Source organism: Typopeltis vanoorti, chromosome 15, assembly GCF_054136105.1.
Source record: "Typopeltis vanoorti isolate ZY-2024b chromosome 15, IOZ_Tvanoo_1.0, whole genome shotgun sequence".
NCBI lineage: Eukaryota > Metazoa > Arthropoda > Arachnida > Uropygi > Thelyphonidae > Typopeltis > Typopeltis vanoorti.
This window is the reverse complement of record NC_143563.1, coordinates 89,832,383-89,859,870: the sequence shown is the minus strand read 5'-3', so window position 1 is coordinate 89,859,870 and position 27,488 is coordinate 89,832,383. Positions and strand designations below refer to the sequence as shown.

At 34.2% G+C, this 27,488-nt stretch overlaps 1 protein-coding gene across 1 annotated transcript in view; it reads right to left on the bottom strand.

The window, feature by feature from the left end:
• The window catches only part of LOC150098964 (bromodomain adjacent to zinc finger domain protein 2B-like), a 632,705-nt gene that overhangs the window by 84,593 nt on the left and 520,624 nt on the right, over positions 1-27,488 (bottom strand). Inside the window, exon 28 of the mRNA XM_090405782.1 lies at positions 16,047-16,242. Coding sequence (XP_090261908.1) covers positions 16,047-16,242 — 196 coding nt within the window. The remainder of the gene's footprint in view (positions 1-16,046; positions 16,243-27,488) is intronic.

The window sequence follows — 27,488 nt, the reverse complement described above, 5'->3', positions numbered from 1 at the left end:
TTCACAAACAGGCTTATTGTGACAAAGTTTTCAATATACACAGCATGCCAGTTTCAATTTTTGTTGATATATTTATTTGTAAAATTAATATTTGTAAACTGTCTTAATGATATAGAATATCTCAAATATAATTCAATCTGATTTCAAGTTTTATATATACATCTTTATTTTCTTTACATAAATCGATTGGCTTTTAGATACTATATTTAGCAATTGAATAAAACTAGTTTCTTTTTGTTGCATTATGCAGTACTGTATTTACTTGAATATAACTCACACTTTTTTCCCTAAAATTAAAGTTAAAAAATCATAGTGCGAGATATATACAGGGATTTTCGGAAACTAAAGTTTTTTAGGAAAAATCTAAATCGATGTTTATAATTAAATCCTCAATATTGTTATAGTTTATAATTGCTCACATTATTTATAAAATTAATGCATTTAAATTTTTATTATCAACATTATTTACGTGATCGGCCGATCACCTTCATCACGCGATATATGTGAACGAATCTTTTAGCGACAATGCTTCTGTAATTAAATTAATTATTTCTGGCAAAATCATGCCCCAAGCTCTCAAAATCCAGTTGCACACAGCAGTTGAAATGATGGTCTCTTAATCATAATCCCCCCACCATACCCAACCCAAGATAGAGTAGAAGTCAATAATCTCACTCCCACATTTCCTCTACTGGTTGTTTCCATCTCAATGCATATGATTGGTGTGGTATTAACAAAAGATCGCACGACTCAACGAGAAGGGCAAGCAGATGAGAGTTGAGTTGAAATGTTCATTCATTCTCTTCAACCAAATTCCAAAATATCCGAAACTGCCATAACAACATTCACTATCTATTTCTTAAAGTTAATTTTTTTTCTTCTTATACGAACTATATGCGAAACTTTTTAATTTTTTTAATTTTTCATAAAGTAAAATCAGGGGTGTGAGATATATGCGATGGTGAGTTATATTCAAGTAAATACAGTATAGTGTTTGTAGGAGGGAGGGGGTAGTTTTCATTATACATGGTCATTTTCTTTCCAGCCATATCTAATTATACCACGTAATTGTCACTAAATATAGTGACAGATTAACTGTCACTCAGGGGAAGTCATAATTACTCTAATGAATGACTGTGGGTACAGAGGAATTTTCATTCCATTCTTTGGAAATAATAGATGTAGTGAGTAAAAATCAGTTTATTTCTGCAGATAAAATTTCTGGGTCTGGTGATATACAACAAAATTTCAGTACATCCAGGAATTACTATGCAAAGAAGTTTGCATAGTTCTCATTATCTCATTCTGAATTCCATGAGCTACTTTCATTAAAACAAAAGAACCATACATCTATTTCACAAGTGAATAAAGCCTCCTTAATGGTACACCTTGACATGGTAAGGAGGCCTACGCATACCAATGACCTCAAGAGCTATACCAGCAGTAGCTAAGCTACCGATAGGATCTCCCTAGCTGGACAGGTTAATAGGCAGGAGCCGAGACTAAGAGACCCTGGTTCTTCAGGTTGGGGGTTTTGCATAAGGCTGGTTACCTTACCAAGTAAAAAATTTCAATAACTCAAACTCTTGAACTGGAAAATTCACCAGACCAAAACAATAGAAAACGACCAAGAAATAATAAAAGTAGACGATTAGGAATCTCAGACATTTTAAAAGTAGCCACCTAGAACATGTGAAGAATAACAACAAAGGAATCAGAACTGGTAAAATAACTAAAAACAAAATATTAATATAGCTGTGAAGAAATCGAAGAGAGCAAAAGGTATGGATGGTTTTGCTATGCTGTATAATGAAATGGATCAATATATCAAAGCTTCTAGTGGTGTGGCCATTTTAATTGATAATAAATGGAAAAATAGAATATGAAAGTATAATTTTGGAAATGACCGAATTGTGACAGTTAATTAAAAACAAATAGAAGCTACTTAAATACCATACATGCCTATGAAGATAGGAAGGAGGATTCTTAATAATTTTATGAGTAACTACAAAAACAGTTAAATAATTGTAATAAAAATGACTATATACTAATAGCAGAAGATCTTAATGTTAGAGTTGGAAATGATCCAATCCCAAATGTCTTAAGAAAATATGGAGAAATTTGCATGAATAACAGTGGTCAAGAACTATCAGACTTCTGTACTTTCAATAATTTTAAAATAAACAATACTTTTTTTCAAAAAAAGAATACAAAGAAATATACTTGGAATGGCAGAGGAACAAGATCTATAATTGATTATATCATTACTAATCAGAAACTAACTCCATGTGAGAGAGATGTATACGTTTAAAGAGGATGCTGGCCTGGTTGGCTAAGTGGTTAGTGTATCCACTCTCCAGCCAAAAGGCTGCAGGTTCGAATTCCGCCGTGGGCATGGATGTTTGTGATTGTCTGTGAAAATACTAGTGGTGGTAGTAGACAGTAAATAGCGTTGGTATGGATAATGGGGTTGGCAGATGGTGGGTGGATGAGGTTGAGTGGTGAAGGTGGAGAGGGTGCCCTCCCTTAATGAGTCTTTGGACTCAATGGAGGTGTGAAATAATAAAGTGAAATTTTTTCAGATCATTATTTAGTAGTCTCTAAAACAGAAATACTAGCAAAATGGAGAAAAGAAGTAAATAAGAAAACAAGAAATAGAACAAGTATACAAAGTAAATTTATTACAAGAAGAAAGCATTAGAATGCTGTATCAATCACGATTAACAGATTACCTAAAAGAAGCCCAAATCAGTGAAGATATAGTAGAAGAATGGAAAACTTTAATAAAGATAATCCATAAAGCAGCCCCTGAAATACCTGGAAAGAAAACCAAAATATTAAAAAGAAAAAGCATTAAAAATCTAGAACACAGATATAGAAAATGAAATAAAAGAAAAATAAATATCATACAAATCACTCCTTCAAAAACATACAAAGGAAATAGAAGAAATATACAAAAACAAAAGAAATAAAGCTAAAGCCACAGTACAGAAAGCTCGCCAAGATTCTTGTGACAGATTTATTAATAAAATAGAAGAAGACATACATGGAAAACAAGACAGCTTACAAAGTATTAAGGATGTTGAACAATGCAGAAAGAGATACAGCACAAATCAACATAATACAAGAGAAAGAATGAATAGAATTATAAGAATTTATGGTATGACCCGAATTTAATAACAGAAAATAATAACGAAGAAAGCAGCACTGAAAATTATCAATAAAAGTGGAAGAACTAAAAGAAGCAATACAAGTATCAAAAAATAGAAAATCAACTGGATTAGATGGCATAAATACAGAGCTTTGGAAATATGGCAAAGAATATGTACATCACAGATTCTAAAAATTAATAAATAACCATTGGAGGAAATGTGAGGTTCCATCAGATTGGAAACAATCTATTCTCAGAAGAACAAAATGGATTCAGACATGAAAGATCGTGTATGGAAAATATTTGTGTGTTATAACAAATTATTAAAAAAAAAAAAAAAAAAAAAAGGTGAGAATTTAATTTAGAGACTCATCTGGCCTTTATAGATTATGAGAAAGCTTTTGATAAATTACACAGAGAAAAATTATGGAATATAATGAAAAAACAAGAATATCAATTACATTTGGTATAAGCTAAACAAAGTTTATATAAAGATACAAAAATACATTTACAGTTAGATAATAAATTAATAGAAGAGATCAAGGTGTCAATGTAATATAATATAATGAATAGAGTTGGAGATAAACTACATCCCTATTCATTATATACGTATATTGATCAGATTATTAAAATATGGAAAACAACAATAAAACAAGGTATTTAGTTAACCAGAAGAACTGTTATCAATACAATGCTGTATGCAGATGATCAGATTATATTACAAGACAATTTGAGGATGATCTTCAAAAATCAATTTATGAATTAAACAAAATAAGCCAACAATACAATTTAAAAATTTCACAAAAGAAAACAAGTCATTCCATTTATGTTGTACAAAGCTATTCAAAAACAAAATTCAGATATTTTAGTCAGTTTTGATATTGTTTCTCTATTTACCAACATTCTGTTATCTGATACTATTACTTTGCTATACAATGATTTCCCTTCTGATGTTGAAAAGATTTTTGAATTTTTTATACAATCATGATATTTCAGATGGAGAAACAAGATCTATAACAAATTGAAGGCAGAGCCATGGGTTGCCCTCTGTCTCCACTCTTGGCAAACTATTTTTTGAACCCCCAAAAAACTCCCCCCCCAAAAAAAAACGCTCTCTACCCACCTTAATAATATTTCTTATATTTTTTATTCTTCATATATTAGTTTTATAACACTTCAGTAATGCCCTAGAATTTTGAGTAAAGAGCCAATGACATTATAAAAAAGGGCTATTCCTAAACGAAAGCAGGCTATATCAGCCATTAAAATCTATCTGTTCCCTTCTGCCATACGGCCAGGGGAGGGTAGCTGTATATGCTACTATACTAGGGAGATGATTATGAGCAAGGTGGTTTCCCGTTGCCTTCCTTGCCGTAAGTATTTTTTTTGACTGTAACTTGTGTGTTCACTGGGCCGGTTTGCCTGCTTGCGGGATGAAAAACCCCAGATAAACTGGCGGAAAAAACACTACTGTCCATGCCCAAGACCAGCTAACTTGGCTATGGCTGAGGAAGAACCTTGAGCTCCTCACGTCTCCAATGGGAATCGAACCTAGGACACTCCTTCCCCAGGAATATGGTTGCGAAGCACTAAGCTACTAGGCTAACCGTGCGGACTAGCCATTAAAATAATAGTTTATTTTAGAGGAGTAACATGGGAATGTTCCCAGAAATAATACCTATTCCCATGTTACTCCTCTAAATAAATATTATTTTTTTATGGCTATTTCAGCCTATTTTTGTTTAGGAATAGCCCTTTTTATAATGTCATTGGCTTTTTACTCAATATTTAGGATATTGCTGATGTTTTAAAGACAGATATATGAAGAATATATTGGAAGAATAATTCAGACATACCCTTGTAAGATATTGCTGGTTGTCTTCTTATTGAGTGGCATCCAGTGTATGGCGATATACATTTATCTGGTGTTGAAGTATGGCTGAAAGGAAGGCAGGGTGTTGGAAATGTGGGGATAGAGAGATGTGGGAGACCTGGTTTTTTGAGGGTGGGCAGAGAATTCTTTGGGAGGGAGGTGAAAGATAGAAATTTTTAGGGAAGGGTATGATGGGATAAGATCAAGGGTAGGAGTAACATAGTGTGAGCCGTTTCAACAGTGTGTTGTCTTTGGAGCTCGTGGAGGGTATGTCATGCCGGCTTGGTGTTTTTGTCTTTGGTGTATCCGTGTTGTTTTCTAATGGTCGGAGTCATGACCTAATTTTTATGTTTTGGAGCTTCCAACACTCGGAGATTATGTAGGGGCGGTAGATGTTTATTGAGTTTTTGTCACATTTTATAGCTATAGTTTCTGATATTCTAAGCATTTTTTTCGTTTTCTTGTATGTCTATTATTATGGCTTTGTCGATTTGTAGATGCTTTTATTCAAGGGTATAGACTGCTATTTCTGTTTTTCCTATATTTTGTATTTTGTTTTTCTTTTGATTGTTACGTTTTTTTATTGTTAAAATGTTCTGGAATTGGTATGTTGAAGTCATGCAAGTGTTCTTAAAATAAGAAAAATCCACTGACTCTCCCACATATAAAATTGTGTCAGGTTTATTAAATATCCATTTTGGACAATCCAGATCATTAATCAAGAATTCCACACATTTTCTTAAAAAAATCAAGGCTATTCAAAAACAAAATTCAGATATTTTAGTCAGTTTTGATATTGTTTCTCTATTTACCAACATTCTGTTATCTGATACTATTACTTTGCTATACAATGATTTCCCTTCTGATGTTGAAAAGATTTTTGAATTTTTTATACAATCAAGATATTTCAGATGGAGAAACAAGATCTATAACAAATTGAAGGCAGAGCCATGGGTTGCCCTCTGTCTCCACTCTTGGCAAACTATTTTTTGAACCATCTGGAAGATACCTTGTTTTCATCCATTCATCCCCAACCATTTCTTTGGTTTCCTTACGTCAATGACCTGAAAACAAACTTACCACATTCCTACATTGGATCAATAGCCTTCACCCACACACATTCAATTGCCATGGAAAAAGAAAATGCTGGTAGTTTAACATTCTTGGATATTCTTCTTTCTCACACAGCATCTGGTACATTGTTAACCAGTGTTTATTGAAAACCTACCTTTACTGGCTGATACATTCATCAAAAGTCTGCTCAGCATGCTTCCCAAAAAATTTATGTTGTCAAGTCATTAATTATTAGAGAACATAATGCGTGCTCTTCTCCCTCAAGCATACAACTTCTCACTGTCAAAACTTTAATGGAGTTAAATGGTTACAATCCTTATCAAATCCAACAGATAATTGAGTCCTATGTTCCAACACCCTAAGGATTCTTCAACAGATTGGACGGTTCCAATCCCTTATATTTCTGAACCTATTGGTAGAATTCTGAAAAAGTTTCACATTAATCCCACAATACATTTTCCTATCAATAAAATTTCTCATCTGTTACCATCTACAAAAGACAAACTGTCACCTCTATCTTTAGTTGGCATTTACCAGATCCCTTGCGAATGTAATTTGATATTCTTTGGGCAGACAACCGGAAACCTCAAAAATCTAGTCTGGCAGAATATAGTATTGATACTAAACACATTATCCTGTGGGAATGAAGCTCGTATTCTCCACAGAAGCAGTTTTAAATATGAATATGCTTTCAAAAGAAAGTTGTGAATTCCTTTTACAATGGCCCAACCCAAATCAGAATGGTCATCTTGCTCTCAAAAAGTTTGGGAGATTCTCGTCTTATGTAAGTATCAAAAATAGTTTGATATTATTTATTTTTTAAAATTAATTTCTAGCACACAGCAACTGCAGCAAGTGACAAACTAATTGTTGACTGTACCTTGTATTCCTGTTCTATAATTTAGTTGTTGTTGTTTTCACACACTGATAATGATGTACTGTTATTTTCAGTATGAAATTATTTTTACTTTTTATTAAAGTTTATTACTGTGGTTATCATGTAATTAAAAAAAAATTAAAAAAAAAACAGCCCTGACTTAATTATTTAATGAAAGTTTTGCAATGGAAAAGGTTCATAAGAAGGGAAAGAAGTCAAAATAGCACCACTACAAAAGTACGATTCTTGGACAGAAGCTACAATTATAGACCATTCGGTACATCCAAAAAGTAGATCCACAAGTAATCTGAATTTGAATATATGCTAAATTCTTAAAAAAATGCAATGACTTTGGAAATGAAACACTACCTCTTATAGATTTTAGAGGAGCACATGATGGTATAGATAGATCTAATTAGTACACTGCAATGATCCCACAAAATATTACTGCTCTAAGTAAAGCCACAATGAGAAGCACCTGAAAAGGTCATCAGAAAATGTTGGTAATAAGGGAAGCATACGCAAATTCTAAAGGAAGGATGCAAACAGTGATGAAAGAAACTTTATTTCCTTGCTTCACATCTGAAGGAAATAATAAAATACATGCCAGTAACTAAGAATGTTTGTGCAAATGTTCCTTTTCAAATAGTAATTGGTTCTTATTAAATTGGAAATTGCATATTGTTTTACATACCTGAATCAAAGGTTAACTCTAAAAATGACACCTGTGGTGAGATCCAGAAATGCACCATATTCTTTTCCAAATAGATGTTTCCAAGACTTAGGAAACGTTCACATTTGAACTTGAGCAAAAATTATGATGTAGAAAAATACTATAAGACCAGTAATTATGAAGACCAGAAAGGTGACAAGCATAGTTAAAAAAAAAAAAAAAAAATTAATTAAAAAAAACCCTGTACAAGCACACAAGAGGAGAGTGACCAGTCAGGTCAATAATAATCCAAGGGAATTCTCCTACAATGTGGCAAGCAACAGGAAGAGTGGACAGTTTATGGTAACAAAAGGACCATAGCAAAGGATGTTATGGAGTTATTTAATTAGCATTTCATCAGGGTAAATTATGCTACGGTAAATCATGCTAGGGTAAATTATGCTATGCAATATGCAGCAGGGAGGCAAATATTAGAGAAATTAGAGGTTAAAGAATCAGGTTTATCAAGTGTTACTTAGGTTACATGTTAATAAGGCTGTGGGAATAGATGACATATCATACATGTTTTTAAGGAATATGCATATGAGTTAACTAAATAACTCGATCAAAATAAACAGTCTTGACTTAGTTAGTTAATGAAAGTTTTACAATGGAAAAGATTCATAAGAAGGGAAAGAAGTCAAAATAGCACGACTCCAAAAGCATGATTCTTGGACAGAAGTTACAATTATAGACCATTCGGTTCATCCAAATTGTGGTTAAGGTACTGGAAAAACTGGTCAGGAACAGAATACAGGATTGGAGTGACAGATACGATTCTCTATAATGTCTATCCTTCACAGACCTGCATGGGGTCTGTGAAGGATAGATATTTTGTTTTAGCAAAAGTTACTTAGATTTTACGATAAGGTGATGAATACATTGGATAAGACATATCCATATACAGCAATATTTTTGGACTTTGCAAAGGCATTTGATAGATTACCACATGACAAGTTGGTGTATAAGCTGCAGAAGTTGGGAATGACTGGTCAGATGGATTGAAGACTGGATTTATGAATGATACCAGCAAGTTGTGTATGATGGAGCAGCATCTCAGAAAAGGAAGGCGACCAGTGGCATGCCTCAGAGTTTTGTTCTTGGAACCCTCCTGTTTGACTTATTTGTGAATGATATTTCATGTGGATTGACTGGGGGATCTTCAAATGCTTGTGGATGATGTAAAATTAGGTAGAATTATCAAGTATTGCTGGTGTTAGTTCTCTACAGGAAGAAATGAATACTTTTGGCTTTAAGAAATGAGTTTTGCAGTTTTAATGTTAATAAATTCAAGGTGGTACATTTTGGGGTGCTGAGATATAAGGTTGCATGCTCTTCTGGTGGAGCTGTGTTTCAGGAAGTGGATGAGATTTGGGATCTTAGGGTGATGGACTAAACTTTCAAGGACACACTGGAGGTGTTACAAAGATTGTTCAGCACACTGTGGCTACTATGATAAGAAGTACCTCCTTATCCCTAAATATCACTGTACTTCTTATCATAGCAACAGTGTGCTGTGCAATCTTGGCAACACCTCCAGTGTGTGCTTGAAACTTTAGTCCATCACCCTAAGATCCCAAATCTCATCCACTTAAGGCATTAGTCAGACTACATATGAACTGTTGTGCCAAAATTTCATCACCTAGTTTTCATTGTGATGTGGAAACACCAGAGGGGGGGATCCAGGGATGAACGATCAAAGTAATATTAAGATTCTGGAGTGCTGGTTATGAAGAGCATTTGAAGGAATGTGGATTACAGAGGTTGGTGGATAGGAGGAAAAGAGATGATATGATAGAGACCTTCAAGTTAGTTAAGGGATTTTACCAGTTAATAGAGAATGGATTATAAAAACAGTGGAGAGTGAGATGAGAAGTCACCCCTGGAAGCTGTGTAAAGATGTAGTGAAGATTTTTTTATGAAGACTGGTTAGTAAGTGGAATGCATTGTGAATTCAGGGAGTGTAAATGATTTATTGGTTCAATACAACAGGCTTGTTGCTAGTTACATGTAGTCTCCACTACTGACTCCATGGAGATTAATATAATAATAACAATAATTAGCATAAGCCCCTGAAACCTGGGTATTAACAAAGATAGATTACTAAGTTTATTTGAAAGATGGATTCTCAGAGGTATTTCTTGGACAGCACAGGAGAATGGAGGAAAAGATGTAATTTAACGAACCAAATATTATCAAGCACATAAACTTTAGTTCATCAAAATGCAAAAAACATCTAAATGTTTTTAGATAAGCAGGAGTTTCTGAATAAGGTGAGGGCCTGCACAGGGATGTCATGCCAATGATAAATTTTGTAGAGAAATCCCAGTTTTATATGTCTTACTTTTCTAATTGAACTATAAGAATAGTCCTGGTAATTCAAAATGTCAAGCATAATTACTGACAGGGAGAGTGAGGAAATGGGATTGTACATCAGTCAGTACAACATACAATAGTATTATCATACAATGCTACTTTTATGATAAATTTTGTAGAGAAATCCCAGTTTTATATGTCTTACTTTTCTAATTGAACTATAAGAATAGTCCTGGTAATTCAAAATGTCAAGCATAATTACTGACAGGGAGAGTGAGAGAAATGGGATTGTACATCAGTCAGTACAACATACAATAGTATTATCATACAATGCTACTTTTATTATAGCAAATTCTGCACATCTGTATGTACTGAAGTTTATTTTCAATTAATTTTTACCCATTTTTGCTCTCTATTCATTTTTATCCATGAATAATGAACTTTAAGTTATTTCACAACATTAAATACCTAAGTCCAAAAGATTGATTATGTTCTTGGATTTGTATTTATTATAATTTATTTTTTAGTAAAATAATAAACATTAAGAAAATACAACGGTGTGCTTAAGGGTCAAAGCTGTATAACTGAGAGGAGACCTCCACATAGCCTTTAAAGGAATGCGGAGAACCGACCAGGGCTTCTGACCTAATGTCCAATCCTCACCTTCTCGTGGTGCACCCTGTTGGGTATCTACTTTGATACTGAACGAACGAGGATGGGCTGGCAATTTGGGATTTAGCCGACCAAATTGTATTCTTATTGGTTAAACCAAAATAAAAAATGATGGTACAACATGACAAAATTTCATGCCGGCTGGGGCGTCGCCCGGTTAAACAAGGCCCCCGTTGTTTTCGCCAGGGAACCAGGGCGAACAGCGAAAAGTCAGCTATTGGAACAAATCTGAAAACAAACCCAAACTCAACATCACCAGAGTTAAAGATCAGTACTATCAACGTAAGAAGCCTGAATGGCAAAGAAATGGAGCTAGCTGAGGAATTAGATAAGTACCAGATCGACATAATAGGGGTGACTGAAACAAAAAAGACCAAAACTGGTGAGATCTTTCTGAGCAATAAATACAAAATGTTATATTCAGGCAATAACAATCAAGGAAAAGAAGGAGTAGCCATAGTATTCAACACAAAATACGAGGCTAATCTTCTTGAATGGCAGTCAGTCTCAAGTAGAGTAATGTGGGCAAATATGAGAATGGGGAACTGGACAATGAGACTTATTTGTGCCTATGGTCCCACAGAAGGTTCTACTAAGGTAGAAGTGGAGGAATTTTTTGAGGCTTTAGAAAAAGCAACTGACACAATGAAAAAGGAAAAGTTGGTCCTTGTTGGGGATCTAAATAGCAGAGTAGGAAATGATTGTGAGACATACAAAAATATTTTGGGAAAATTTGGAGAAAAGAGCAATGCTAATAATAATGGCAAATATCTGTTGGATTTCTGCTCAGGACATGGACTGGTTATTACCAACACCATGTTCCAACATAAAAATGTGCACAAATTCACATGGAGAGAAGAGGCTAGGAATAAGAAAAGTCTCATTGACTATGTTATTGTTGATAGTGATGTTTTCTCCCTGGTGCAGGACACCAGAGTGTACAGAGGATTTGAAATTGGAAGCGATCACTATTTAGTCTTAAGCAGGATAAAATTGAATTTCATATTGAAAAGAATAACATGTAAGAAAGTTTTAAAGCGAATAAAAGTTGAGCAGCTCTCAGATGTAAACTGTAGACTAAAATACAGAAATATTATTGAAAAGAAAATGAAAGAGTTTGAGAACAGGAATCAAACCTTGGAGATTCAGTGGCAAACTCTGAAGGAAACATTGATTGATTCTGCCAGAGAGGCATGTGGTGAGGTTGTGTGCAAAGATAAAAAAATCAGAACTCCCTGGTGGACACAGGAAGTTAAAGAGGCAGTGAAGGAAAAGAAGAAAGCATATCAAAAGTTTCTGGCAAATAAGTCAGCTTTTACTCTTACAGAATACAGAGACAAATGTAAGAAAGCTAAACAGTGTGTAAAACTAGCTAAACAAAAGTCATGGGAGGACTTTGGCAAGAATATCGAAAATAAATATCAAGAAGGTGGCAAAATATTCTGGAGGTTGTTGAAGAAGCTTAGAAATGGAGGAAAGAGTGCTGTAAAAGGAATTAGAGATGATAAAGGTGAAATGAAAACAGGAGAAAAAGATATCCTTGAAGTATGGAGTAATTGCTTTGAAAAACTGCTAAATGAAACAAGCAGTGATGACAGCACAGTGATAAAAAACACTGACCAGGCATGCAGTCAGGAATACATATCCATACTTGAAGTAGAAAAAGCCATCAAAGGCTTGAAATGTGGAAAGGCAGCAGGAGTAGATGATATTCGACCAGAAATGCTGAAGTATGGTGGTATAAGAGTCTTACAGTGGCTGCACTGCATAGTTCAGAAAGCCTGGACAGAGGGACGAATTCCCAATGATTGGAGTAGAGCTCTCATAGTACCCATATATAAAAAGGGAAATAAAACTGAATGTGAGAATTACAGAGGTATTTCCCTACTGAGTGTTCCTGGCAAGATCTATGCAAGTATACTTGAGAAACGGTTGAGAAGAATTGTGGAAGGAAAGCTTGGTGAAGAACAAGCTGGATTCAGGCCAAATAGAGGCTGTCAGGATCAGATCTTCACGTTACGACAAATAGTCGAGAAAGCATGGGAATATAACAAAGATCTGTATTTAAGTTTTGTCGATTTGGAAAAGGCATATGACAAGGTGCCAAGAGAGAAGCTATTCAATACGCTGCAGTTATATGGTGTCAATGGGGCATTATATCAAGCAATACTTAGTCTTTATTTGAGTTGTGAGTCAGCAGTTAGAATTGAAGGAAGTACAGGAAGATGGTTTAATGTTAAATCTGGTGTGAGACAAGGATGTACATTATCCCCTCTGTTATTCATTAACTATATGGATCACATTATGAAGGAAAGTGGTATTAAACATGATATCAAAATTGGAGATGTTAATGTCAGCTCTTTGCTTTATGCGGATGATGTTATACTTCTAAATAAATCCACTACAAGTCTGCAAGATTCTCTGACTAAATTCAATTGCTGTTGTAATAGATATGGTATGAAGGTCAGCAATAAAAAGACAAAGACAATGAAAATAGGCAGAATCATTGAAAATGTCAACTGTGTTGTGAATGGAGAACCTGTGGAACAAGTAAAACATTTCAGCTACTTAGGCACAATTTTTACTGAAGATGGTAAACTAAATATAGAAATAGACAACAGAATCAGCAAAGCTGGTATCGTGGGAAGTCAATTGAATAAATTCATATGGAATAAGAAAGAAATTAGTCGGAACACTAAATTAGCTGTATACAAGACTGTGTTCAAACCAATTTTAACTTATGGATCTGAGAGCTGGGTCAGAAGTAAAACACTTGACCAAAGACTAGAGACCGCAGATATGAGAGCCCTGAGAAAGATTAGAGGCGTGAACAGATGGCATCAATGGCAATATCATATTAAAAATGAGGATATTAGGAAAGCACTTGACATTGTCAGCATCCAGGAATGCGTTAGCAGAGCTAATCTCAGATGGTATGGTCACTTAAATAGAATGGGAGAGGAAAGATTAGCAAAACAAGTGTTCTCTGCCAGGTTGGCAGGAAAACGACCCAGAGGAAGACCAAGATATAGGTGGATTGATACGGTACAAAGTGCCTTAGACGATAGAAATATAAGATCTGATAATGTTGGAGTCTTGACAAGTAACAGACTGATTTGGAGGAAAATTGTAGATAGGAAGTTAGTAATGATGTAATTTTTTCATGTAGTACTGTCATATCCTGTACACCCCTTGAGGGTACATGGCAGGAATTTGATGATGATGATGATGATGATGAGAAAATACAAGGTGACAAACGATTGTAATTTAGTATCTTTAAATCCTTAGTACACACACAAATAAAATAAAAGCAACAACTTATAAATCAGTTAAACTACTTGGAAATGTAGGAAATTTGATTCCAAAAGGCCACCTGAAAGCTTGGTGCAGAAGGCCAAAAATCAGTTACCTCGATGAAGTAACTAATGCTTTCTTAAGAATTTATATTGGAATCATTATGGGAAAAAGGATCCCTCCCATCCTCAATTCACCATGCCAACAGTACACATAAAAAACCGTTTATATGATTCTTAAGGTTTGCTGAGTGTCCACCACTGTTACTAGAAATCTGGTTCCATATGAAACCAGATGCAAATGTAAACAAAGTAAACTCAAGTAAATTCAAGTATGAGAGAATTTGATTTCATAATAAATTGCTTTCCATTGTAATGTAAACAATAGTCAGCAATACAATGGAAAGCAATTTATTATGAAATCAAATTCTCTCATCACACAAAAATCAAGTTGTAAAGTGCTTGAAGACCCAATTATCATTTGTCTACACTACGGTATTGTAAAATCTCACATGAATGCTGCATCATGCTCATTTTTACAAGGTTTACTTAGAAAAGGATTATATATATAAGGGATTGTCATTGTTTATAAAAATGCAAAAATTTTGTATGCATGTATAACTTTATTACAAGATTTTTTGTGTTACTCAAATTGGCATGAGTTGCGATGTCAGCATATCTCATGGTTAATGTGACTCCGAGATGAGTATGCACACTAGGTGCAAGACTTCAGGTATAAAAGCTTTCACTTCAGGAAGAACGAGGTCTTTCTCTTCCCTGGGATAATCACTGTGTAAAGGTCTACTGATAGTCGTTGGGGTGTCTCACACGAGGAGATCTGCAAATGTTGTCATTGAGAGATTGACAGTAAGGAAAAGCATTCGTTGGTAGGCAGGATATTCATTTTCGGATAGGGAAATCGCTGCCAGGTGAGGTCACCCATGTTGCCTGGGAAAGGAATTTGGAGGATAAAATAAATCAGAAATCAAGACAAAAGAAAGTAGCAGGAAGGACAGAACAGGTAGAAAGCCAGAAGGAAAAGATCATCATCGCTTAGACAAAGAACCAAACAAGGGCTATCTTGCAAGAATGAATTCTGTGGACAATAGTTCGTCGTAAGTACTTAGGAGAATGCATAATTATTTCCAGACATGTAATGTGTTCTTGTTCCATATTCAGTTGTATTAATGTCATATTGTGCATCGTAAAGAAAACTTGCAAATATGCACCTAATACAAGAGTTAGCAGACTGAACTTAAATTAAATGAGCTCATGCTTGTTATTTCTGAGTGTTTCTGAAAAGAAATAATTAGTAAATTGTACTAGACTATTGATGGGATGTGTGACAGAATTGTTAGAATTTAAAGGGAATTAAGTTCAAGATAGATTCACATTGAATTGTTTATGGCCACAAATGACACAAGTAATGGTCAGAGGTACAGGGGAATGACATTTATTTTATCTCTGTTTAAGACTCACACTCATAAAAATTTAACTAGCGTAGTCGATAAACAAATAAGTTAAATACAGAATGCGAATGAGTGTAAAGAAAACAAAGGATAATAAAAGATTAAAATAGGAGTTATAACAAATGCCACAGATAAAACAGATAGAAGAGTACAATATAGATGAAATAAGACTTTTTTTTTTTATCCAGTTTAAAATATTCTTTTGATCATTGTGATACTATTTTCTTATCAGAAATTCCCATTTGAATGAAAGAAAAATTTGCTTCTTTAAATTTCTTATATATGGATTACTATTACAAAGATCTCAAATACTTTCCCTTTCTCAACAATAGAGAGAGAGAGAGGGTAATAAAGAAAAAAAAAAAAAAAAAAGAAAGAAAGAAAGAATAAGTTCTTACTTCATCTTTTTCTTTACGATCCATACAGGCCTTATCTGAAAATACTTTCATGTGTATACTGTTTATCATAGCATATGATCATTCAATGCTAAATTGGTCTGAATACAGTAAGGAAAAACAGATTATGAACAGGTGTGTGGAAATATATCCATACATTTTTTTTTCATTATTAAAATAAAAAAAAAAAAAAACATCTTTCAAAAATACTTACAGCTCTCATAATAGATTTATCCCATGCAATGCAGGCCTCTAACAGATTTAAACACATAGCAAGCTGAGCTGAACTTTGTGATACTTGCACTCCTTCTCGCCAACATAACAATCCTGATGGAATTTCCTCACAGTCAAACGATTGATTTGAGTTGGTCCCGCCACTTGACAATGATGATAGGTTCAACTCACTACTGCTGTCAGAGTTAAAGGAAAAATATATTATGAAAAAAAGTGATTTACCATACAGAAACTACAGCAATAGTGCAAAATAGGCAAAAAATTGATTTCAATGCAAGACCAATTGAAAATTTGAAATAATGACATGTCTATTTATATATAGCAAGGGTGTTCAACCAGTCGACCGTGGAGCGATTTTTGGTCGATCTCTTGTGTATTCCTCCTTACTTACAAATTTAATTAAAACTGAAAACATAATATTGTATTTATCATTATTTTGTATTATTTTTAATTCGCTTTAAGTGTATTGCTATTGTTTATTTATTTTTTGTTAAAATTGTCAAATCAGTAATTTTCTTATAAGTCCAGGTAAATGAATTAATTTAGATCAGTGGACGACAAGCTGAGTGAATACGATTATAAGCAAAGTGTAAAAACTCGATTGTAGCTTAAATATTAAATATTTCAAAACACACTACATCGATTTTTTACTTGGGTTAAGTCCCATGTGAATATTGTAAAAAAAACTTTGTTTGTCTCGGTATAGTTTGTAAACAACTCTTTTGCAGCTAATTGTATATACTGCTTCAATAAGAATATATTAGAGTGTTAAAAACAAAGGCAATGTTTTTGTCGCCGAGTTGTACATGGCAACATTAGAAAGATTGTTATTGAAACGTGTATGTATGAGAAAGGCTTGCAGGCTCTAAGTGTAAACATCTCCAAAGTCAGTCAGAAAGAGTTCAAACAACTTTCTGATGGCCAGCAACTTACAATCAAAAGAAAGCAGAGGAGAACAAAAGGCATGCCGAACTTGAAACTTAAGATGAAAGACTGATACCGATTCTTTGGGGGGGGGGGGGGTTGCCAAACTTCATGCGAGGTCTCAGATGAGGCCTAATAAGAAGGGACTGAAGCAAGCAGAGGGGTCCCGGTTCCAGTATTACTGTCAGAGAGGAGGCTGCCTGGACCAGAGTCGCTGTAAGAGAGACTTCCCGGATCCATGTTGCTTGAGAGAGGAGTTTCCCCGCTTCCAGAAAGGAGCTTCTTGGTTCGAGACGTCACTAGAGAGAGACTACTTCTAGGCCATAGACAACGTTTCAAATTGCCAAAAGGAAGAGTTCCAATTGCCAGAGAAAAGTTTCCAGGCCAGGTTAATGTCAGACATTCACCAGTGTGTTGTGTTTTCATTACAGTTTGATGAATCAAACGACTTCACTGATATTGCTCAGTTAATGGTATTTATTCGCATGCTATTTCAAGATTATTCAATTAAAGTAGAACTTTTGAAAATTATACCATTATTGGGAAGGACTAGGGGAGAAGACATTTTTTCGGCATTTGATGAATTTGTGAAACAACACAACACAAACTTTTGCTTTTTAAACTTGTGTCTATTACTACTGATGGTGCCCCTTCCCCTGCAATGATAGGTAATAAATCAGGCTTCATTTCATTATGTAAAAACGATGACAAATATCCAGATTTTTTAACGAACCACTGTATTATTCACCAAAAAGTACTGTGTAGTAAAAGATTAAACACAAAAGATGTTTTGGATATTAAAAAAAAAAAAAAAAAAAAAAAAAAAAAAAAATCAGCCAACGCCTTTTTATTCCCACATATATAGGGAGTAGGTGAGGCCGCTTTTAGCCCTATCTAACTTTTGGAGACCAAGTGGGCAGTTCAATCTCCATTGGTGCCCAATCACAGATAGCTGGCCCAAGGCTATCACTAATTAAGCGGCACGCAGTGAAGAGAGATGGCTCAACAAGTACCGCCATCTCGTGGTCCCTAACACTCTTATTTAATGTCTGAAATAATGTGGGTTCTATGGTCGATTTTCTTCAGTTTATGGGACAAAAAACCCGCTTGCCTGTGCCAGAGATCGACTAACTCGGGTACTGGTCGAAAAAAGGCTTAGAAAAATTTCCTCTAGTCGCTGACTAGACTCAAAATCAAGTCTTCCTTTGTGCGGTCTAGCACCGTCGTGTGCAAACGGCACATCCACTGAGCTACACAGGCTTGTTTTGGATATTACATTTAAAATTGTAAATTTTAAATGTAATAAAATTGTAAAGTTTGAGGAAAAGCCCTGCAACAGCAGTTATTTAAATTACAAGCAGATGATGACAGGAAACTTCTGTTGTACAATACTGTTCGCTGGCTCAGCAGAAGTCAATTTTTAGAATGATTTCTTGTATTAATTAACGATATAAAAATTTTTCTTGATGAAAAAGGAGATATTTATCCACAATTGAGTGATAAAAGATGGTTGTTACACTTATTTTTAGTAGATTTCTGTATGAAATTTAGCAATTTAAATTTAGAGTTACAATGTAGAGATAAAAATTTAATTGACATGTTAAATTCAATAAAAACTTTCCAACAATACTTACTTTTATTCAAGAAAAATATACATGATCGCGAATTTAGACATCTCCCATATTTATTAAATTTTTGGAACAAAATCAAGAAATGCTTCTTTGCTATGATTTAAGAGAATTTATTCGTGAAATAGCTGAGGAAGAAATAAATTCAAGATTTAAAGATTTTAATAAAACTGAAATGATTGTATCTTTTATCAATAATCTATTTCAAGAAAACTTGAACATCACAGAAATTTCAAATAAAATTAGTGGGCTGTTTGATATAAGCTGAAATAGAACTTGAGATAATAACCATTCGGAATAGTTTACATTTAAAATCAATAAACAACGAAGCCATATGGAAGTATGCACATGAAAAATTCCCAATATTAACTGATATTGCGCGAAAAATTCTGTCGTGTTTCGGCTAGACATACTTGTCAGAACCCGCTTTTTCAAATATGACCGTCATAAAAAATCAATTAAGAAATCAAATTACAAATGAGAGCCTGTGTAGCTCGGTGGATGTGGCGTTTGCACACCACCGCGCTAGGCCGCACGAAGGAAGTCTTGGTTTCGAGTCTAGTCGGCGACTAGAGGAAATTTTTCTAAGCCTTTTTTCGACCGGTTCCCGAGTTAGTCGATCTCTGGCACGGGCAAGCAGGTTTTTCCTCCCGGAAACTCGGGTTTTTCGTCCTGTAAACTCAAGAAAATCGACCGTAGAACCCACATTATTTCAGACATTAAATATATATTGTGTTAGGGTTAGAGACCACGAGATGGCGGCACATTTGAGCCGTCTCTCTTCACTGCGTACCGCTTAATTAGTGATAGCCTTGGGCCATCTGTCTCTGATTGGGTACCAGTGGAGATTGAACTGCCCACTCAGTCTCCAAAAGTTAGATAGGGCTAAATGGCCTCGCCTACTCCCGTATATACGGGAATAAAAAGGCGTTAGCTGATAGCTGAATTACAAATGATCATTTGAATGATTGTCTGTGATTGGCCACTTCTTCATATCAATTTGACTATGAAAATATTGCGAGGTCCAAACAATGCCAAATTTCACATTAACTTTTTTTTTTTTTTTAATCAACCAGCATTTCCTGTAACTTGTGAGATTGTAATCAATCTGTTGTTTTTTCTAACTTTGGTTTTCAAAAATAGAGAAATAAATATTTTATTCTAATATATTTGTTTTTTTGTTGTTGTATTAAAATAATTAAAAGTGATAAATAAATTTTTAAATACACAAATAAAGTTTTTAGTTGTGTATTTTTTTTTAGTTGTTTATTTGTGTGTAATCAGATATCAGGTTGGGGAAACGTGATCTATATAAGAGAGTAGATCGCCGAATAACATTCTATAGAAAAGTAGCTCGCGTAGTAAAAAAGGTTGAACACCACTGATATATAGTATATTAAGAACCTGCTGTTTTCTGGAATTCTTTTCTGAAAACCATTTTAATGTGTAAATAATACTATGGCAAAACAATTAAGTTTAAAGCAATTTTGATCATTATAAGTACATTCCAATGCTCTTTACTCTGATAAACATGAAAATGTTTATCAGAGTAAAGAGCATTTATACTACCCCTGTATTACCAGAGTGTTATACTTTACATAGCTAAACATCCTTATCATTCTCATTTAATCTACATAGGCATGTATATTGCTAGCCATTGTAATATCTTTGTTCAGGCTCAAGTTCTCCTAGCTCTTTACTTAACTGCCTAGTGACAACTTTCTACATAAGGTATGGATAGTTAGTAATTTGGTAAACTTTATGCTCATTTCAATTGAGCATTTTTCTAATAGTTATATAGAAATTATCACAGGGGGAGGGGTAATAATAATTAATAACAGTATCATCTCTGAAATCAGATACAAAGATAGAGAGATAACTGACTGGACATAAACCGATTTTGATGAACTTGCACGAAAAACAAAACACAAAAATGAATGACATCGAAGAGTACTTTACATCCAAGCAGTATATAAATCAATTATACTTATCCAAGATAACAGGAGGACATGGATTTTAACAAGTAAAGCAAAGAGTAAAAGAAGAAGAAAAGAGCGAGTAAAATGATTACATCAGGTTGGGCATAGAAAAGATGTTAATTGAAACCCCAAAGAAAAGTAGCAAACATAATGATTCAAAGAAGCAGTATGTAGAAAAAGATATGACAAAAAGATCAAAAGATTGGAAAAATTAACAACTTTATGGTAAGTATGTGGACACAGAAAGTTGAGAGCCACTTCACTTGGCAGTGGCTTCAACAAAGTATCAAGAAAGAGACATAAGGTCATAAATCATATTTGCTACTCAAGAATAAGCATTACAAACTAATGAAATAAAGGCAAAGATTGAAAAGATCAGTAATAAGGAGAAAAACTCAAGCCACACCTCCAAGCTGGTACTCTTCTCCTCACCACAAGAATGTATTCCAGTAGACTAAAGTGGCTGATGAAGCATGTAGGACCCACGTTCCCTCTAATTTTTCCAGGCCAATGTGTATACAAAAAACATTCTGTGTGGAAGTTTTCATCCTCAGACTCAATGTGTGCACTAATGTAAGTGCACACATTCCTCACTTTAATGTTGCCCCCTTTTTTTTTTTTTTTGTGTAGCTATAACCTGTAAAATTGCGAGCACTAAATTAATTCACTTAAGTATGCATAGACACAAAAATCCATCACTGTTTGACTGAATTCAAGTGCAAGTGACTATTGTCTAAAGCAGAGCTGTCCAAAGCACTGCCTGCGGGCCACAGTGTGATTATGTGCAGCCCGCCTGTGGGTTTGATTTTCATGAGCAAAAAAAATAAAATAACAATTTGAATTGAATGTGTATTAGATATTTTAATTCTATCACTAATCGATAATCTCGATGTTGATAGTTTTATTTGGAGTTTTTACATCACTATATACCCATGTGTTTTTCAAATAGTAGATGTGTCAAAGAAGCATTCTTACACTGTTTTGTTCCAGCCTGCATGCTCTGGGTGCTCAAGGGGAACATGAGCGTGTGATTAGTGCGCAATTAGTGTTGTTCGTTTATTCAGCTTTTGAGGTTGTGTCGCTGCTGTTCACCAAATTACTAGATACACATTGTGATGCGGCCCACGGATACATTTTTTTCCCCTAATGCAGCCCTCTGATTACCTAAGGTTGAATAGCCCTGGTCTAAAGAGTAGGTATAATATCTTCTACTGTCTGGTTCATTGTAAACGTATATTACTTTTTTCTGTATATGTAATAACTTTATCTTTACTCTCTTTATTCTTTATAGCTTTCCTCTAATGCGCACTATGATTATCCACCTTCCTAGTTGAATGCCTATGAATACTGGAAATTTATTTGTCAGACTGCACCACCAATATATCATTTAATTGGCATACGACTAAATAAAACTTCCGGTAGATTTTCCCCTCTCTCACGTGCGAAGTTTCTTTTACCAATGTTTACTTTAACAGTCGTGGTTCATAAATAACTGAACTGCGTTTTTATTGTCTTGAATTATTTCCCGTTCACAAGTCCGATTTATTTAAGAACAGTGCAGTTGTAAAATACAAGATAAGGCTTTTAACAAATAATTAAAACACATTTATTTAAAAATTATACATGAATGAAACAAAAGGGAGATTGCTTTCTCTATCCATTTATAAAATATTTAGCATAAATTATAACCTATTTATATTATGACCTTTTTCTTGACTACTAATATTATTAAATTAAAGACTTAATTCTGTATGTTAGTCAAGTAAATATTAATTTAATACCCAACGGTTCACTGACTGATATCTGTCAGCATTTTCAAAGGAATACACTGGTAAGCAATAGAAAGTAACAAAAACTAGGAAACTAACCGACAATTCTAAAAATTATATAAAGTTATCACTGTGCATGATACAGTGATATAATATGCGTGTCGCAAGCGCAACGTTTTTTTTTGTTGAGATATTTAATGTAATTTTCATGAAAGTTCATTTCTTTTTGATTAAATGATCTGATTAGCGTTTTCCATATATCTGGTAAGATTAGGCCTTGATTCTTATTTAAGTTACCTGGTGAACAGGCGACTGTAGCAGCTTCTTTAAATGTTCTGGAATGGTAGTTGTCTTCTATGTAGGGCATATGACTCATATCCCATTCAATATTATGGTTGGTAGAGGCAAAGTGTGAAGAAAGGCCTGATATATCCTGTCGTTATAACTTACATAGCCTATGTGTTCTATCTTTCTTGTATCAAAACTTTTAGTTGTCTGTCCGATGTAATTAATTCCGCAAGAACAAGGTATGCTATAAACTCCAGAGTATTTGTTGAAAGGATGGCTATCTTTCGTGATCTTATAAACTTTTGAATGGTCTCAATAGGCTTGAAGGTTACTCTGATATATATGGTTTTAGAAGAAGAGCTCATTTTCTGGATATGGCATTACCAAATGGAATTGTTATAGAGCTGATGTATTGGGTTGGTTTCATCTCGTTGTCTTTGCGGTATGTCACTAAAGAGTATCTTGTTGATGATTCTTGTAGGGTAGCCATTTAGGGATAGATCTTTGGATATTTTCATTAATTCTTCTTGTAGGTCGCCAGGGTCGGTGGTACACTGTATAGCTCTTTTTTTGAGCATATGGATAATGCTGGGTTTCTGGGATACGAGTCAAAATGGAGGTAGCGTCCAGTGTTAGTATTTTTTCTACATACTGACAGGTTGATGCTATTGTCAGTTTGTTTCTTAATAAGGATGTCTAGGAATGGAAGTTTATTATCTTTTTCTAGTTCCAATGTGAACTTGAAGAAACAAACTGACAATAGGATCAACTGTCAGTATATAGAAAACCTACTAACACTGGATGCTACCTCCATTTCGACTCGTCTCACCACATATCCCAGAAACTCAGCATTATCCATATGCTCAAAAAAAGAGCTATACAGTGTACCACAGACCCTGGCGACCTACAAGAAGAATTAACGAAAATATAAAAAGATCTATCCCTAAATGGTAGCCTACAAGAATCATCAACAAGATTCTCTTTAGTGACATACCACAAAGACAACGAGATGAAACCAACCCAATACATCAGCTCTATAACAATTCCATTTGTTAGTGCCATATCCAGAAAATTAGCTTCTTCTTCTAAAACCATATAATATCAGAGTAACCTTCAAACCTATTGAGACCATTCAAAAGTTTATAAGATCACCGAAAGATAGCCATCCTTTCAACAAATACTCTGGAGTTTATAGCATACCATGTTCTTGCAGTATTAATTACATTGGACAGACATCTAGAAGTTTTGATACAAGAAAGATAGAACACAGTGGCTATGTAAGGAATATCGACAGGATATATCAGGCCTTTCTTCACACTTTGCCTCTACCAACCATAATATTGAATGGGATATGAGTCATATGCCCTACATAGAAGACAACTATCATTCCAGAACATTTAAAGAAGCTGCTACAGTCGCCTGTTCAACAGGTAACTTAAATAAGAATCAAGGCCTAATCTTACCAGATATATGGAAAACTCTAATCAGATCATTTAACCAAAAAGAAATGAACTTTCATGAAAATTACATTAAATATCTCAACAAAAAAAAAAAAACGTTGCGCTTGCGACACGTGCATTATATCATTGTATCATGCACAGTGATAACTTTATATAATTTTTAGAATTGTCTGTTAGTTTCCTAGTTTATGTTACTTTCTATTGCTTACCAGTGAATTCCCTTGAAAATGCTGAACGATATCAATCAGTGAAACATCGGATATTAAACTAATATTTACTTGACTAACATACAGAATTAAGTCTTTAATTTATTAATACTAGTAGTCAAGAAAAAGATCATAATATGAATAGTGCCTCTAAGAGACGAAAATGGAAAAATAGTTCTAGAAGAAGAGAATAAAGCACAGATTTGGATAAAATATGTAACAGAACTTTTCAATGATACTAGACAGAAGCCTATAAATATAAAAGATAACATTCAAGGACCAGCAATCGTGAAATGCGAAATAGAGAATGCTATACGAACAAGTAAAACAGGAAAAGCCAGCGAACCAGATGGTGTGCAAACAGAATTTTTAAAATTAATAGAACCAGATAACATTAAACTTCTTGAAAAACTATTTAATAAAATATATGAAAGTGATGAATTTCCATCAGATTGGCTCAAATCTACATTTATCACTATCCCAAAGAAACCCAAAGCGAACTCCTGTGGTGACTTCAGACTTATTAGTCTAATGAGCCAAACATTAAAAATATTTTTGAAAGTAATTTAGAATCGCATTTATAGAAAAAGTGAAGAAACTCAAAGTGAAACACAATTTGGCTTTCGAAATGGTTTTGGTACTAGAGAGGCCCTTTTCTGTACCCAAATATTGATACAAAAATGCATAGAAAAACAGAAATCTGTCTTTATGTGTTTCATAGATTTTGAAAAAGCATTCGACAAAATCAGACACACGAACTTAATAGAAATCCTTCAACAAATAAGGCTAGACGAACAAGACATAAGACTAATAACAAATCTGTATTGGAATCAGTCAGCTACCTTTCAATTAGACAACATTACCACCAGTGATATTAACATCAAAAGAGGAGTGAGACAAGGATGTGTGTTCTCACCACTCCTGTTCAACATATATATGCAGAGGTAATCTTTAAAAAATCATTGGAAGAATGTCCAGAGGGAATCACAATAAATGGAAAGATTGTTAACAACCTACGATATGCAGATGACACCGTGCTAATTGCAGATAACATTATGGATCTCCAAAAACTCGTTGACAGAGTATACATAGAAAGCCAAAGAATGGGAATAAATATAAACATCGACAAGACAAAATACATGATCATCAGCAAACATCCAGCCTCATCAATGAAACTGACACTCAATGGGAAAAATATTGATCAAGTGTCAAGATATAAATATCTTGGTTGTTGGCTTAATGAACGGTGGGATCCAGAAATAGATATAAAGACAAGGATTGAAGTTGCACGGCAGTCTTTCATGAAAATGAGAACACTATTCTGCAATAAAGACCTAAACATGGAAGTCAGATGCCAAATTCTGAAATGCTACGTGTGGTCTATTCTGCTCTATGGAGTTGAAACATGGTCATTGAAGGCGACAACCATCAAGAATATCGAAGCCTTTGAGATGTGGCTATACAGAAGAATGCTAAAGATATCATGGACAGAAAAAATTACCAATGAAGATGTCTTAAAATCCATTGGCAAAGCTAAACATCTTGTACAAATAATCAAGAAACGAAAAACATCACATCTTGGCCACATCATGAGAAACAGCAAATACCAACTTCTACAAACTATTTTGGTAGGAAGAATTGATGGCAAAGGAAGGAACTAGAGGAAGAAAAAGAATATCATGGTTTGACAACATCAAGACGTGGACAGGAAAGAGCAGTGCACAACTGCTCAGATTAGAACAAGAGCGCAGTTTGTTCACCAAGATGGTCGCTGACCTTCGATAGAACATAGCACAATAAGAAGAAGTAGTCAAGAAAAAGATCATAATATGAATAGAATTGACGAAATCACAAAACGAAAGGTAGTAATTATGACTTGAAAAGCAAACATGTCATCAATCACTTCCACAACACCATCAACTTCATATTGAAACTAGAAAAAGATAATAAACTTCCATTCCAAGACGTCCTTATTAAGAAACAAACTGATAATAGCATCAACCTGTCAGTATATAGAAAACCTACTAACACTGGACACTACCACTATTTCGACTCTCCTCACCACATATCCCAGAAACTCAGCATTATCCATATGTTCAAAAAAGAGCTATACAGTGTACCACAGACCCTGGCGACCTACAAGAAGAATTAATGAAAATATAAAAAGATCTATCCCTAAATGGCTACCCTACAAGAATTATCAACAAGATTCTCTTTATAACATACTGCAAAGACAACGAGATGAAATCAATCCAATACATCAGCTCTATAACAATTCCATTTGTTAGTACCATATCCAGAAAATTAGCTCTTCTTCTAAAACCATATAATATCAGAGTAGCTGTCAAACCTATTGAGACCATTCAAAAGTTTATAAGATCACCGAAAGATAGCAATGCTTTCTACAAATATTCTGGCGTTTATAGCATACCTTGTTCTTGTGGTATTAATTACATCGGACAGACATCTAGAAGTTTTGATGCAAGAAAGATAGAACACAGTGGCTATGTAAGAAATATTGACAGGATATATCAGGCCTTTCTTCACACTTTGCCTCTACCAACCATAATATTGAATGGGATATGAGTCATATGCCCTACATAGAAGACAACTACCATTCCAGAACATTTAAAGAAGCTGCTACGGTCGCCTGTTCACCAGGTAACTTAAATAAGAATCAAAGCCTAATCTTACCAGATATATGGAAAACTCTAATCAGATCATTTAATCAAAAAGAAATGAACTTTCATGAAAATTACATTAAATATCTCAACAAAAAAAAACGTTGCGCTTGCGACACGCGTATTATATCACTGTATCATGCACAGTGATAACTTTATATAATTTTTAGAATTGTCGGTTAGTTTCCTAGTTTTTGTTACTTTCTATTGCTTACCAGTGAATTCCTTTGAAAATGCTGACAGATATCAGACAGTGAAACGATGGATATTAAATTAATATTTACTTGACTAACATACAGAATTAAGTCTTTAATATATAACCTATTTACTTTAACATTAATTAACTTCTTTAACTCACAATCTTATTTACTTTCCACTTATAAATTCAACTGGTAATTAGTTTACGGAATTAACAACGCATATAAAGTATATTAATTAAAGGTAACTTTAATGAATAACTTCTATATTTCGGCAACGTCACATTGCC